General features: G+C 40.9%; 2 protein-coding genes across 5 annotated transcripts in view; both read right to left on the bottom strand.

The window, feature by feature from the left end:
* The window catches only part of si:cabz01071907.1, a 13,396-nt gene extending 791 nt beyond the window's left edge, over window positions 1-12,605 (bottom strand). Inside the window, exons 1-5 of one of the 4 annotated variants that reach the window (XM_087249886.2) lie at window positions 12,102-12,466; window positions 11,069-11,937; window positions 2,869-3,177; window positions 2,069-2,206; window positions 1-257 (exon numbers count right to left, since the gene is read on the bottom strand). The exon at window positions 1-257 is cut by the window's left edge and continues 791 nt beyond it. In XM_087249886.2, coding sequence (XP_087106012.1) covers window positions 1-257; window positions 2,069-2,206; window positions 2,869-3,177; window positions 11,069-11,141 — 777 coding nt within the window. In that variant the 5' untranslated portion in view covers window positions 11,142-11,937; window positions 12,102-12,466. Of the gene's footprint in view, window positions 258-2,068; window positions 2,207-2,868; window positions 3,178-11,068; window positions 12,080-12,101 lie in introns of those variants that run through there. The other 3 variants (XM_088650346.1, XM_088650345.1, XM_088650344.1) reach the window with 3 other exon arrangements.
* Window positions 1-14,961, bottom strand: part of si:cabz01054394.5 — a 263,846-nt gene that overhangs the window by 240,101 nt on the left and 8,784 nt on the right. The window contains exon 3 of the mRNA XM_088650170.1: window positions 12,606-13,573. Coding sequence (XP_088506296.1) covers window positions 12,606-13,573 — 968 coding nt within the window. The remainder of the gene's footprint in view (window positions 1-12,605; window positions 13,574-14,961) is intronic.

The raw sequence follows: 14,961 nt of genomic DNA, 5'->3' as shown, positions 1-14,961 counted from the left end.
AGGGTTTGGCGTCTCTGTTTGCAGTGCTTTGGTCCAGTACGCAAGTCTTGAATCAGAGGGGTGAACGGACTCCCAGAACGCAGTGAAGGCCTGCTTTGAGCTGAACTTGGTGTAGTACTGAAAGTCCTCATCGGTGACGCAGAACTTGTAGATCAGCGGCTGCTGCTGCTTCACGGTCAGCTGCTTGATTTCTTCCTCTAGTGATGAAACCTGAAGCTCCAATTCTTTAATTCTTTCAGCAGCAGCATCCAGTTTACCTGAAACGAAAGAAATCGCGTACACCTTTAAAGGGGACCTATTGTGCCTCTGATGTCTCTAGAGCAGGGGTCACCAATCTTGTTTCTGGAGGTCCGGCGCCCTGCAGGGTTTAGCTCCAACTTGCCTCAACACACCTGCCTGGGTGTTTCAGGTATACCTAGTAAGACCTTGATTAGCTTGTTCAGGTGTGTTTGATTAGGGTTCAAATCTGCAAGACACCGGACCTCTAGGAACAAGTTTGGTGATCCCTGCTCTAGATTGCGTGTATGTGAAGTTTCAGCTCAAAATAGCACACAAATAATGGTTTATAACTCTCTGAAACTGCCTCTTTTAGGCTTTGATCCTAATTGTGCGGTTTTGGTGACTGTCGCTTTAAATTCAAATGAGATTGTGCTCTTTTTTAATAGAAGGCGGGGCTACTAATACCTGTGTGTCAGCATAGTGGCAGATTCAAAAACAAGACTAACGTCCTATGCTAATGAGGGAAAGATGGTCATTAGTGGGCGGGGCTTTCCCCCTCTGATGACACGTACAAAGGGAGAACGTCAATCAAAGTGTTTCTGCACACTGTTTTTATCAAGTCTGATTATAAACAAATACAATCAATACCTCTTTACCCCCATTCATTACTCCACTAATATAGTCTACTTAAAGGAGCGAGTCGCACTCAGTACACTAAATGAGAAGCCATTTTGTTTGTAATTTGCTGGCTAATAAAACCCTCAGACAGATAAGATTTTAAACTTGTCGTTCAGCCCCTGTGGTAGCTACTTAACACTTACAGAGCAGTCTATTAGTAATGAAGCAAAGTATTTTGATGTCTCTCATGTAAACAATCATATTTTATTTAGAAACTTTCACCGATAGGATTCCTCAGAATGGCTGCCACCTTGTGGTCGGATGCAGAAATTTGTTTGTTTTCATGCTGTGTTCACACCAGACCTGACACGCTTCATTCATGCGTCAACCTTACTTCACAATAGATGCGGATTCGCGTCTTGGGCAGGGCTTCTGTCTACCCGGTTAGCTTCGGCTAACATGGATTTTATTAGGAGAGTAGCTGTGTGTTTAAGTGCTTTAGGAAGGCTGAAAAACAGCGTACATTTGTTTGGTGCCATGTCTGAGTCCACTAGATCCTATCAGTGGTGCACCCAGCTCTGTGAGTTCATCAACTCCTCCAGAAACTATACCTGGATGATAGAAGCTTTCAGCGGTGCTTCACACTGAGCCGAGCCCAGTTTAATGAACTGTTGTCCGGTTTCGGCAGAAGAATTCCCCTCGGGACACCAACAACAGACACTACATCAGAATCACTTCCTTACAATAGCAAGCTCCTGATTGGTTGACGAATGTCAGCTGAAGTTCAGATTTCACGAGCGATCAAAAGATGCGAGCGCCGCTTCATTCGCAGGATGTCCATTCGTGTCTCTGCATTGACTTAACACGTAAATCACTCTCGATTGACGCTTCATCCGCATCCCTGTGAACGCAGCATCACAGTGCTTTTGTGGTATTTTCTAGCTGTTAAGTATGCATTGGTTGTAGACTCATTATTGGAGTGCATTGTGGGATTGATTGAATCAACTATAGTTTCAGACACCACTAAAAATGGCTGCTCCCTCAAATAGTGCACTGGGGGGCCATTTCAGATACAGCTTGAGTGTTAAGGCTGCACGATACTCGGAAAACATGTGATATTGTTGCAGGAAAGAACGGCTTCTTCTAATCCTACCAGATCCTACAAAGTAATTAACTAACAGACGGGTTTTCTGCCACAGAAAAACATCTCTATTTTTTCTGCAATACTCACCAGGAGATGGAAGGTAGGCATAGTCATGATCCACAGCTCCATTCGCAGGCTGAGTCTCTTGAGATTGATCCAGAACAGCAGCGCTGATGAACTTCTTTGCTCTCGGGTTAACCGACAGGGGAATTTCTGAATCGGTTCCTAGAGATTTGAATAGATTGATGATAATGATTGGTATTGATATTTGGTCATCATTTCTCAAGACCCAATTAACTGGTTTTTATATATATCTGTAATCATTCTTACTGCAACAGTCACCAGGTTGAGAGCCCACCAGACACGCTAGAATGCACTCTACACATCACATCTGCCACTGAACCGGACTACATATCCCATCATGCATCTCGCACACACACCAGTTTATTTTGACCTTGCTTTGCATTCCCTGCATGCTCCTGTTTTGACCTTTGCCTGACGAATCGCCTAATAAACTTCATTTGCATTTTTTAAACATTATAATTGCATTTACTTTCACTTTTGAATAATTTATTACAATGAATAAAAGTATGTAAATGTTTAATGGTAGTTTTGAATGTTGTTCAACCATTGACGACAACAACAACAATAAATATTTCTTCTTGAGCAGATGACGATAATCGAATAATTGAAGAAGTTTGGCTTATTAAAGACTCACAATTCTGCTTTAAACACAATAATTAATTACATTTTGAACTACATTCAATAAAATAAGTTATTTATTACTACAATAACATTTCATAGTTTTAGTTTTTACTGTTTGTGAGCAGCAGAATAAGCTTAGAATAAACCAATAAAATAGTCCTGATCCCAAAATTTCACCCTACCTTTACCCCAGTCATTCCAGAAGAATCTAGACGGCACTGCTCCTTTTTTAATCCTGGTCCTTCCAATGAATGACGTGTATTTGTCCTCTGGGGCAAAGTGCTGACAGCACACGTAGGTGCTCCCCCGACGGATTTTAAAGCAGGGTCCCTCAATTCTTTTGATGGCCTTGACCCAACGTGCACGCTGATCGGCGTCCACTGGAAAGTCGTGGAAACTCAAATAGGGAAATTTCTGCTTGTTGTTTGAACAACAGGGAACGCTGCAGTAGCATTTACAAGACGACTGCGCCATGTTCGATGAGGGGGAATCTGTTGAAAGATGGACACAGAGAACTGAATGACGAATCAAACATGGATGTCTACAGAACAAATCGCTGTTGTCCAATGTCTTGTCTTATTAACCAAAGCATTTAAATTGCACATTAAACTGAATACTAGTGTCTTGCTAATTAGCTAGAGATCATCATCAACTTCATTTCTGTCTAGAGCAACCTAAATCTCCGTTGGCCAGTGCTCTGCAGACATACACACGAGAATTAGGAGGGAAAGTTAGAGCAGGGTTTCTGCAGGTTTCACCAAGTTAAATGTAAGACTTTTAAGACCATTATGAAAGAAATTTTAGACTCATAAAGGGCTAAACGGTTAGGAAATTTTCAAGTGGCCCAGTTGGAAAATATTTGCCTAATACAAAACAATTATAATTGAATAATTTTAACAATACAGTAATCATTTAATCATAAAAAAATCATATTTTTGATATTTCTTAGCAAAATATTTTAAATATCGTGTAAAAACAAGCAAGCTTTACTTCTATCCATACTCTTTTTTTCAAAATAAACTTTGTTTAAAATATATATTAAAAAATGAACAAATGGTTTTAAAAGTTTTTAAAACTATTATGAAATAAATCTACGCCCAACAATCTGTCCAGGTCGGTGTTCTCGGCAGTAAATACATGGAGCAATTTTAAACAAATGTTATTGTAAGGAAAATAAACTATTATCTTAAATAGAGTTAAAATTACATTTCTAAATAAGTTTAAAGTTGTATTAAGATGGCTTGTTGCATGGGTGTTTGCAATAAATCAACAAAGGAAAATTAAGACCTGTTTAAAAAGATTTAAGACCCACAACACTATATTTCAGTAAATTTAAGACTTTTTAAGACCTGAAATTTAGATTTTGAGATTTAAGACACCCTAAAGAGGAAAAATGCATTAATAACCAAATAAATATAAGCAAAGAACGTCACATATTATTATAACCATGGCAAAGAGAAAAGAAATTATCGATTAGAAATTAGTAATTAACTATTGTTTAAATTAATGTTATATATATATATATATATATATATATATATATATATATATATATATATACACACACACACACACACACACACACACACACACACATATATATATATATATAAAAAAAAATATATATATATATATATATATATATATATATATATATATATATAAATATATATATATATACACACACACACACACACACACACATATATATATATATAAAATGTACAGCACTTTGTAAAAGAATCAGCATTTCACAGGAGGAATAACTCTGCCTTCGACCGTGCTTACTGTCAAGTTCGGAAATCATTAATACCGAATGAAGCCAAATATAAGAACCAATAACAAGTAAATGTTATTATTCTAATCTTTACCTGTCGTTAATGCATTGCTGCTGCTTTTTCCCAAACAAACAAGTGAGCGGAACGTAAACAGGAAGTACGTAGTACCGCCTTGCGGCGGAAGTTTCTAAGGTAATTGTGTAAAGCTTTCGCTTTCAAGATAAAAAAAAATGCAACATCCCCTCCTTTCTACTATAGCCATGCGGAGTTGTCACACCAAATCGTGTGACCTTTGAAATCTGTAATGTAGAGTAGAGGATGTGGCTGTCTAACAATGAACGTCGAGTCTGCGCGGTGCTTACATGTGCGTCAAACAGTGTGTGCGAGAACCAATAACGTTTCTCCTTGGTAAACACATTTAATATTAGGGGATGTTAAGTCTTTTTATATATATATGTATATATATATATATATATATATATATATATATATATATATATATATATATATATATATATATATATATATATTACACGTGTATTTATAATGTTAAAGAAGACTGTGAATAAAATATCAATGAATCCTAAAAGTAAAATATAAACACACTATAAATCAAGACATCTTGTCAGATCATTGTAGTAATATAGTGATATTGATAAATAAGATCTTATTACTTTAATAAATTAAAATAAAAACCTTTTAAACTATGACTTGTTTTATATGAGGAACAATGGATGCTGAAAAGAACAAATGCGTAAGTTTACTGTGAGCTGCTGTAGTGATATTGATGCCCATGCAGGGCAACTGAAAACAAGAGAGGCCATTTCTCAGCGCTTTAACTGGCCTGACGACGTCCACAGACATTGAGAAATGGGGATGCTAATTAAAACATACATATTTTTTATATAACAGTGTATAATGTACCATCAATTGATGTATTTACAGTTTCCAGGTATCTGAGTGTTCAGTTTGCCCCAAAAATAAAATAAGAAGCCCTCAAGCTTGAAACAGACTTCACACCAATCAAATTTTAAAAAATAAATAAGTGAAGGAATGAATATGAAAAATTAAGATGATCTAAAAGTAAAAAATAATAATAAAATAGGAGTGTAAAATGGTATTTTCTGAACATATTTTTGAAAATGATCTCTATTATGTGATCGATGTTTTGAAAAACGTTCTCTAAAAAAAATCTGAAATTGCTTTCATTCTTGTCTTTTGACAGTCCAAGTGTCCATCTGAGCCGACTGGAAAGTTGGTGAAGTCTGATCAGCGCAATCAATAAACACTCACCGGCCACTTTATTAGGTACTGTTCCCCTCAACTCTGTCTAGGGCACAGGTGTCAAACTCAGTTCCAAAAGGGCCACAGCTCTGCACAGTTGAGTTCCAACCCTAATTAAACACACCTGATCAAACTAATTGAGTCCTTCGGGCTTGTTTGAAACCTACAGGTAAGTGTGTTGGAGCAGGGTTGGAACTAAACTGTGCAGGGCTTCGGCCCTCCAGGAATTGAGTTTGACACCCCTGGTCTAGGGGGACACAGGTACGCAGAAGGTTAGTGGAGTTATGCGTGTGTGTCAGCTATGAGGTCCCATGAGCAACCTCTCAAAGGTCTATACCAGGGGTCACCAATCTTAGTCCTGGAGGGCCGGTGTCCCTGGAAGGTTTGGCTCCAACTTGCTTCAACACACCTGCCTGGGTGTTTGAAGTATACCTAGTAACACCTTGATTGGCATGTTCAGGTGTGAAAATCTGCAGGACACCGGCCCTCCAGGAACAAGTTTGGTGACCGCTGGCCTAAACAAAGGAAAAATTCAACCTGAATAATGATTAACAAACCATTTATTGAAGGATTAAGGGAGGGTTCCGAAAAAAAAAGCTTCAAAAGGGGGTTCAAGCCCCAACTGAGACAACTGAGAGGAAGGGAAGAACTAAATCTATCAAAGAAAAGAAAAATACATGAAAAATACTCTCACTCCCTTACTAAAATAGACAGGAGAAAACAGTTACAAAAAGGAAAAGGCACTCCCTCTCTACTAACCCAATCCCAAATTAACAAAGAGTAAAGAGTGGATAACAGAGTAGTATTGAAAACAAAAATTAACTAACAATTAAAAAGAGGTCGAGGCAAAAGCTACACAAGATGGTCAACAGCATCAACAGAACTTAAAGGGCCATGAAATCCCCTCGTTTCAGCAGGGTGTTTTCACACCTCTACTTTGGAAAAAGTCAGAAAAGTGGGCGTGTCCAGCTCTGTTTAGGGGGGAGTGTCGGAGGAACTAAAGTGGGATGGTGTGGGAGTGTCTATTTGGGCACGCGCGAGTTTCAGAGTCAAAACACACACACAGGGGAGAAAGTGATGGTGTTTACATGGACATCTGTAGTCGAATTATTTGCCAAATTATTAAATGCTGGACTTTAACTGCAGTTTGGCTCTTTCATTCAGGGAATTCATTCATGCCCCTCGCGACAAACGAAATATTTGATTCGAGGAACTGCTCTAAGCGTGTATTTTTCATGCAATGTTTGATACCGCACGACGAATGAGTGAAAAAAACCCTCTGCATTTCCCGGAAACTCAGATGCACACGGCAGGTAGCGTCAGAAAGCCGCGTGTGTTATTCCGGTCACAAAATGCGGTGAAAATCCTACACGAGATTAAAGTTTGGTTGTAGTGCTAACATGTTTAAACTAGGTGCACTAGTTAACTTAGTTCGATACGAACAAACTGAATAAACAAAGAGCACTGGTCGCTCACTTACCAAATCTGTAGAGACAGGACAATCACCAGCAACTAGAGCCGCGTCTTTATTAAGAGGAGACTAAAGCGAATCCGGATCTCAGCGTTTGTAGATGAGTTCCTCCTTAGACACGTAAGTTATAGTTGTCGAGCGTCGCGTACACTGTTAATCCACGCGTAATTCCAGCTGCACTCTCACAGAGAGAAAATGAAAACAAAACTTAACTGCAGCAAACTATAAAAGCAACACTTCACGCTTGTTTTGCCAACACAACATGGCGTCTCTGCCATGTACACTCTGACAGTAATGAATATTAATGAAGTTGCACAATAGAGCGCGCTGATTGGTTTAAACCAAGCCTTTCTCATGCATTAATGCATCACACTGTAAGACGTAATAAGACACACTCTGGCACAGACGTCCAGTCTGCACGCTGGAATACACGCTATTATGTCATGACCGTGACGCAGCTTCAAAAATTCGTTTCAAACCGGAAGTACGAATTTGCTTGAAATAACGCAAAAACAACCAATTTACACTTTATAGTGAAATATAGGTGTCCTAATAGTGTTTATAGCAGTGTGGGACACATATACGACTGTTAACAGCTCAAACAATGTGTTTTGGTGTTTCGTGACCTAAATTAAATCTCCTAATCGACAAATAATGCTTAAAAGATTAAACAAAGAATATATTTAAAGCCTCACAAAAGAGCCTCCACACACACACAAAACACACTGTTCTAGTGGAGACATGCTGCTTAAATGCCCACGGCTTTACTCGTCCTCCAATCACTGAGCAGTTCATAAGTGGCAGCAGGTGACGTTCATTATCTCCTACTAGGGTGTAGCAGAGAAAGAAGAAAGGAAAGAAATACAAAACAGAAACAAATAGGTCCTGGGACGTAACACTAGTACTGGGTTTGACTCGCTCCTGCCTTCAGAACTGCCTTAACCCTTTGTGGCATAGATTCAACAAGGTACTGGAAATATTTTTGATGTGAATCTCCCGTTCCACCACATCCCAAAGGTGCTCTATTGGATTGGGATCTGGTGACTGTGGAGGCCATTTGAGTAGAGTGAACTCATTGTCATGTTCAAGAAACCAGTCTGAGATGATTTGTGCTTTATGGCATGATGGTACGTCAGAAGATGAGTCTCGATATCTGCTGCGACATTTTGATGGTGGGGTCAGAACTTGCCGTCAACAACATGAAAGCGTGGATCCATCCTGCCTTGTATTCAGCCAATAGTTCAGGCTGGTGGTGTAATGGTGTGGAGGATATTTTCTTGGCACACTTTAGAACCAATTAAGCATCGCGTCAATGCCACAGCCTACCTGAGTATTGTTGCTGACCATGTCCATCCCTTTATGACCACAGTGTGCCCATCTTCTGATGGCCACCTCCAGCAGGATAACACGCCATGTCACAAAGCGTGAATCATCTCAGACTGGTTTCTTGAACATGACAATTAGTTCACTGTACTCAAATGGCCTCCACAGTCACCTCAATCCAATGGAGCACCTTTGGGATGTCATGGAACAAGAGATTGGCATCATGAATGTGCAGCCGACAAATCTGAAGCAACTGCATTATGCTATCATGTCAATATGGAGCAAAATCTCTGAGGAATATTTCCAGTATCTATGCCACGAAGGATTAAGGCAGTTCTGAAGGCAAAAGGGCGTCCAACCCAGTACTGGTAAGGTATACCTATATATAATAAAGTGTCCGGTGAGTGTATGTACAGTGTTTTTCTGCAGGCAACTACTGTCATATTTACATAAAACTTGTTAACTACACACTATGTGCCAGGTGCTCTCAAGTGGACTTGCAGACGCAAAGCTTTAACTAATTTAGCAAAGACTGTCATGACGAGTTCAGACTGCACGATTTTTCGGTGATCGTCACGTGACAGATGTTTTCACACTGCATGACTATCTGTGGTAGCGTTCTGTGGCTGCTGTGTTTACACTGTTGGCGACGGGGTTTAACTCTGCACGATTGTACAATAGGAGAATCGCCGACAACTTTGTATCGGTTCGCAAACTACATCTTAGGGCTGCACGATTCTGGCTAAAATGAGAATCACGATTTTGTTTAGCATCATTGGCGTACACTTGCACGTTCTCGGTAGTAAGCTAACAGCTCGCAATCAGCTCATGGATGAATTTGCGGCCTTGAATACGCCATTAAATTATGACATAAATGATATTTCATTTATCAAAATCAAAATCATCAGTCCTCATTTTGCTGGACTTATCAGCTGCTTTTGACACTGTCAACCACCAGATTTACGCTCGAGTCACTGGGCGTTGCGGGCACTGTTATACAATGGTTTAGATCTTACCTCACTGACAGATCATTCAGGGTGTCTTGGAGGGGAGAGGTGTCCAACCTACAGCATCTAAGCACTGGGGTACCTCAAGGCTCTGTTCTTGGGCCACTTCTCTTCTCCATCTACACATCATCTCTAGGACCAGTCATCCAGAGACATGGATTTTCCTACCACTGCTATGCTGATGATACCCAGCTATACCTCTCTTTTCATCCTGATGATCCCTCGGTTCCAGCTCGCATCTCAGCCTGCCTGTTGGATATTTCACACTGGATGAAAGATCATCATCTTCAGCTGAACCTCGCAAAAACGTAAATGCTTGTAGTTTCTGCCAACCCGACTCCACACCATAACTTTTCAATCCAGATGGATGGGGCAACCATTATTGCATCCAAAATGGTGAAAAGCCTTGGAGTAACGATTGACGACCAACTAAACTTCTCTGACCACATTTCTAGAACTGCTCGATCGTGCAGATTCGCACTCTATAACATCAGAAAGATCCGACCCTTCTTATCTGAACATGCAACTCAACTCCTTGTTCAAGCTCTTGTTCTCTCCAAACTGGATTACTGCAACTCTCTACTAGCCGTGCTTCCAGCTAACTTTGTCAAGCCTCTTCAACTGCTCCAGAATGCAGCAGCACGAGTGGTCTTCAATGAACTTAAACGAGCACATGTCACTCCGCTGCTAGTCCGTTTGCACTGGCTGCCAGTTGCTGCTCGCATCAAATTCAAAGCTCTGATGTTTGCCTACAAAGCGATTTCTGGCCTTGCTCCTTCTTATCTGCTCTCACTTCTGCAGATCTATGTGCCCTCCAGAAACTTGCGTTCTGTGAATGAACGTCGCCTCGTGGTTCCATCCCAAAGAGGAAAGAAATCACTTTCGCTCACGCTCACGCTCAATCTGCCCAGTTGGTGGAATGAACTCCCTAACTGCATCAGAACAGCAGAGTCACTCGCTATTTTCAAGAAACGACTAAAAACTCAACTATTTAGTCTCCACTTCACTTCCTAATCTGCAATTGCCTCTCTGAATATCACACTAACTGTACCCAAAAAAAAAATACTAATACTACTAATACTTTCCTTCTTAGACTTTACAGACCTGAAACTTGCCTATAGCACTTATTCATTGTTGCTCTTAGTTGTGTAAATTGCTTCCTTGTCCTCATTTGTAAGTCACTTTGGATAAAAGTGTCTGCTAAATGACAATGTAAATGTAAATATTTGTAAATAAATGACCTTATAAATGAAATATAAAAATGTATAAATTTCTAGAGGAACAAGTGATACGATTGAGCACGACTTGCTTCTCATATGTAATCAGTCATAATCCAATCGAATTGATCCAAGCTTACTATAAATGGATCGTTTTCTCCAAGACAGGCTTATTCTGAAAACAAAGTCCAATGGACATTTCTGGAGACTGCGAATTATGTAGCCGGAGGTACGTACGGCTGCATTTCCTTTTTTAAGCGAACTCTACGGGGTGGTATGACGCCATTCCTTTTCGCGCTTACTGGCTGACCGCTTACCTCTGCAACCAGTTTGTCCAGTTAGCTCGTCGTGTACGTCGGCAAACTTGAGACGCATAGAGGAGTTGACGACGACCGGGTTTAAGTCCGAGGAAGAGCGGTTCCAGAAATCAGGTAGGACAAAAACAGAACTCAAAAAATAAAGTGAAAAAGTTCATAACATGGTGAGAATGTGGTAAAATTTGAAAACGTGAAAACAAATCAGACTAAGGCTTTTCTTTTTTTGGACGGCTTTTGTAAACCGTTGGTTGGGTTTAGGGAAGTAAGCGGGTTGGTGGGTCAATCAGTAAAATTGGTTTGGTTTAGGGACGGAGGAGGATGGGTCAGTCGATTGGATGGTCGCACAGTCAGTCAGACAGACAGACGGTCGTTCAACAGCGGCCTTTGGTAGGTTTACGCGAGAACAGCGCGGGTGCGAACGGCACTAGCGAGAGACATTTGAGATACGAAAAAGCGCACAGCGGCCTCTGGTGGATTCGCGAAAACAAACATAACAAGCATAACAACCTCCCGGGGCTTATTTCGCGGTCTCCAGAAACGTCCACAGGACTACATTTCAGAATGAGCCTGAGTTGGTTTTCTCCATACTGCTCTATCTTTGTTTTGGAAGAATCCCCCCTTCCATCCCATCTCCTCCCTTTTCTAAGGGGGAGCTCTTGAGATCTACCTGATCTCGGATCCCCTTATATGCAAGTTTCTCCGAGCTCAGGGTTCTCTCCCGGGATAGTATGCCAAATCTGCTATAAACGTATCTAAGGGAACTCTTTAAAGTATGTGACACTTTTCAACGCCATTTGGAGGTGTCCATGTTGCAGTGAAGACTTGTGCGACCGCCTGTACGCTTCTCTCCTGACCTTAAAAATATAATTGGCTGAATTAAGATTGTGTGTAGGGTCGAATTAGGATCTGTTTTCGAATAATCGTGCAGCCCTACTACATCTCACAACCAAACACACGTGAGAAGTGAACAACGTGAGATCATGTAGTTTATGAGAAAGAAGCCTTTAGTTTTGCTCACCTGACTTTTGAAGGGAATGAGCAATTCCTCATCTCTTTTTCGACCCAGTTGTGGTCTTGCTCAGATGACACGTCAAACAGACACGGGTGCTCCTGCCAAATTTACACTAGTTTTTTTTTCATTTCTAGGGTCCAAATAAATGAAAAAGAAGCCAATTTATGTTCTCCCATAACCTCCCGCTGGCCTGCAGACACCCACGCTAGTGGATGCTGCTCTCTCATTGGCTGTAGATGATCGCCAATGTTATTTTCAATCAGAACACTTTCTCAGATTGCCAATTTGCCTGTGATTTCAGGCATTGCCTGCAATTTCTCAAAACCTGTCAGCGAGTCAAAATCGGGGCTAAGGTCGTGCAGTCTGAACTCGGCATTACACAGTGGAACGTTGCAGTTTGTTTTCAACATGAGTTCGAAAATGACGCTTCAGATCTTTGCGATTTGTGAACCCCTTCCCACACTTCTCACACAAGAACGGCTTCTCTCCAGTGTGAATCCTTACGTGAACCTCGAGGTTTGTCTTGTTTGAGCAAGCCCTACCACAGTAGCTGCACATACAAGGCTTCTCTGCGATGTGAGACGCTACGTGATTCTGAAGCTCATGCTGGTCTGTGAAGCTCACTCCGCACTGATGACACATAAAACGGCTCTCTCTAGAGTGAATCGTCATGTGCTTGTTAAGGATTACTTTACCTCGGAAACTCTTTCCACCTTGCTCGCATGAGAAAGGCTCGTCTTTGGAGTGAACCCTCATGTGCGCTTTAAGGGTTTCTTTAAGGGTAAAACTTTTTCCACATTGAGGGCAGGCGAAAGGCTTCTCTCCTGTGTGAGTCCTCATGTGACCCGTAAGAGACTGTTTTCGGTGGAAACTCCTTCCGCAGTCCTGGCAGATGAAAGGGTTCTCGCCGGTGTGAGTTCTCATGTGCACCGTAAGGCTTCCCTTTCGAGAGAAACTCTTCCCGCAGTGTTGACAGCTGAATGATCTCTCTCCGGTGTGAATTCTCATGTGGACTTTAAGACTTCCTTTTTGCGTGAAACTCTTCCCGCAGTGTTTACATGTGAACGAGCTCTCTCCGGTGTGAATTCTCATGTGGACTTTAAGACTTCCTTTTTGCGTGAAACTCTTCCCGCAGTCTTCACATGTGAACGAGCTCTCTCCGGTGTGAATTCTCATGTGCACTTTAAGGCTTCCCTTCTGAGTGAATCTCTTCCCACATTGCCGGCAGCTGAAAGGGCCGTCTCCAGTGTGAACCTTCATGTGGACTTTAAACTTGTCCAGCTCACTGAAACTCGTTCCACACCAAGTGCAAACAAAGGAACTGTTTGTTTCTGCTGGTTCAGCACTTCTTTGTGAGGAAGTCTCTTCAGTCTCTGAGTCACTGGGACTTTTTTTTACCGTTACTAAATCGTAGTCATATTCGGTCTGATGTTGGTCTGGTTGGAGTTCTTCACTCTCCTCCTTCGGTGGCATCAGTTCTGAAACATAAAGACAAATTACAAGTTAACGGCAGATTAACAAGACAATCAAAGAGACATGAAAATAGGATTATTAAGCATCTTTGTTCGAGTGCCCAATTAATTTTCCCCTCCTATTTGCATTTGAACAATCGGTCTCTGCTAGCAAAGCAGAAGCAGTCTGCAGTCATTTGGTTTTCACAGCGCGGTCACGAAACACCAAAGCGCATTTTTTGAGATGTTGACAGGCATATATGTACCCCACGCTGCTATAAACACTATTAGGACACATATATTTCACCAAAAAGTGAAAATTGGTTGGTTTTGCGTCATTTCAAGCTAATTCGTTCTTCCGGTTTGAAAAGAAATTTAGATTCTACATCACGCCGATTTAATCCTTGCGTGTAAACCAGCATGAAAAGTAGATTTCTGTATCGGCCGGTACAACATGATGTCATCATTAATTCAAGAGATTGATTTGTTCCGAACCAATCAGTGCGCTCTATTGTAAATGAGGAGCAACTTCATTAATATGCATGATAGCTTTGAAGACTGTTTTACCTGTTACAGTGTTCAGACGGCAGAGAAACGCCACGTTGTGTTGCCAACCGTGATTAAAACAAGTGGAAGAAGAAGAATTGTTTGGCGACATGGGTCGTCAGTGTTGCGTTCATAAATGTGCTGCAACGAAGGTTTTGTTTTCAGTTCCCAGCTATGAGAGTGCAGCTGGACTCACGTGTGGATTACAGTGGTCTGCTAACATGCGACAAAAATACGTTTGTTAGGAAACATTTTACCCAGGAGCTTTTCGTATCAGGAACTGGGGAAATCCAGATTTGCCGCTCGTCTCCTTTTAAAAAAGACGCAGTTTCAGTTGATGTTGATAGTCTCTACAGATTTAGTAAGTGTGTGATCAGTGGTCTTTGTTTATGTTTATTCAGAGGCAAAGTTAGTTCGTGTCATCAGCAGTACCCTTTCCGTGTTTAAAAACGGACCTTAGTCAAATGATTTCTAAGTTACTAAAGTTTACAGTACGTTAATATCACTACAATTTTATGGGCTGAAAGATCTGCTGTAAATGCTGCTCTCCAAGCGTAAACATGTAAACCCTGTAATCAAACTGTTACCATTGTGTAGGATTTTCACTGCATTTTGTGACAGGATAGTCTATAAACGCACAGCTTTCTGGCATTACCGACCCAGTGCATCTAAGTTACCAAGAAATGCAGAGGTGTTTTTTTCTCTCATTCGCCGTGCGTTATCAAACGGTCCATTAAAACTACACTCTTCCAGCAGTTCCTCACATCCAATATCTCGTTTATCAAGGGGGGCATGCATGAAATAATCCTAAATAAAAGTGAAAGTGCCAAACTGCAGTAAAGTCCACAAATTAATAGTTTGGCAAATAA

This window comes from Danio rerio, chromosome 4 (assembly GCF_052040795.2).
Source record: "Danio rerio strain M-AB ecotype USA chromosome 4, GRCz13ab, whole genome shotgun sequence".
Classification (NCBI taxonomy): domain Eukaryota; kingdom Metazoa; phylum Chordata; class Actinopteri; order Cypriniformes; family Danionidae; genus Danio; species Danio rerio.
The sequence above is the reverse complement of the archived record's forward strand: the minus strand, read 5'-3'. Positions and strand labels throughout refer to the sequence as shown.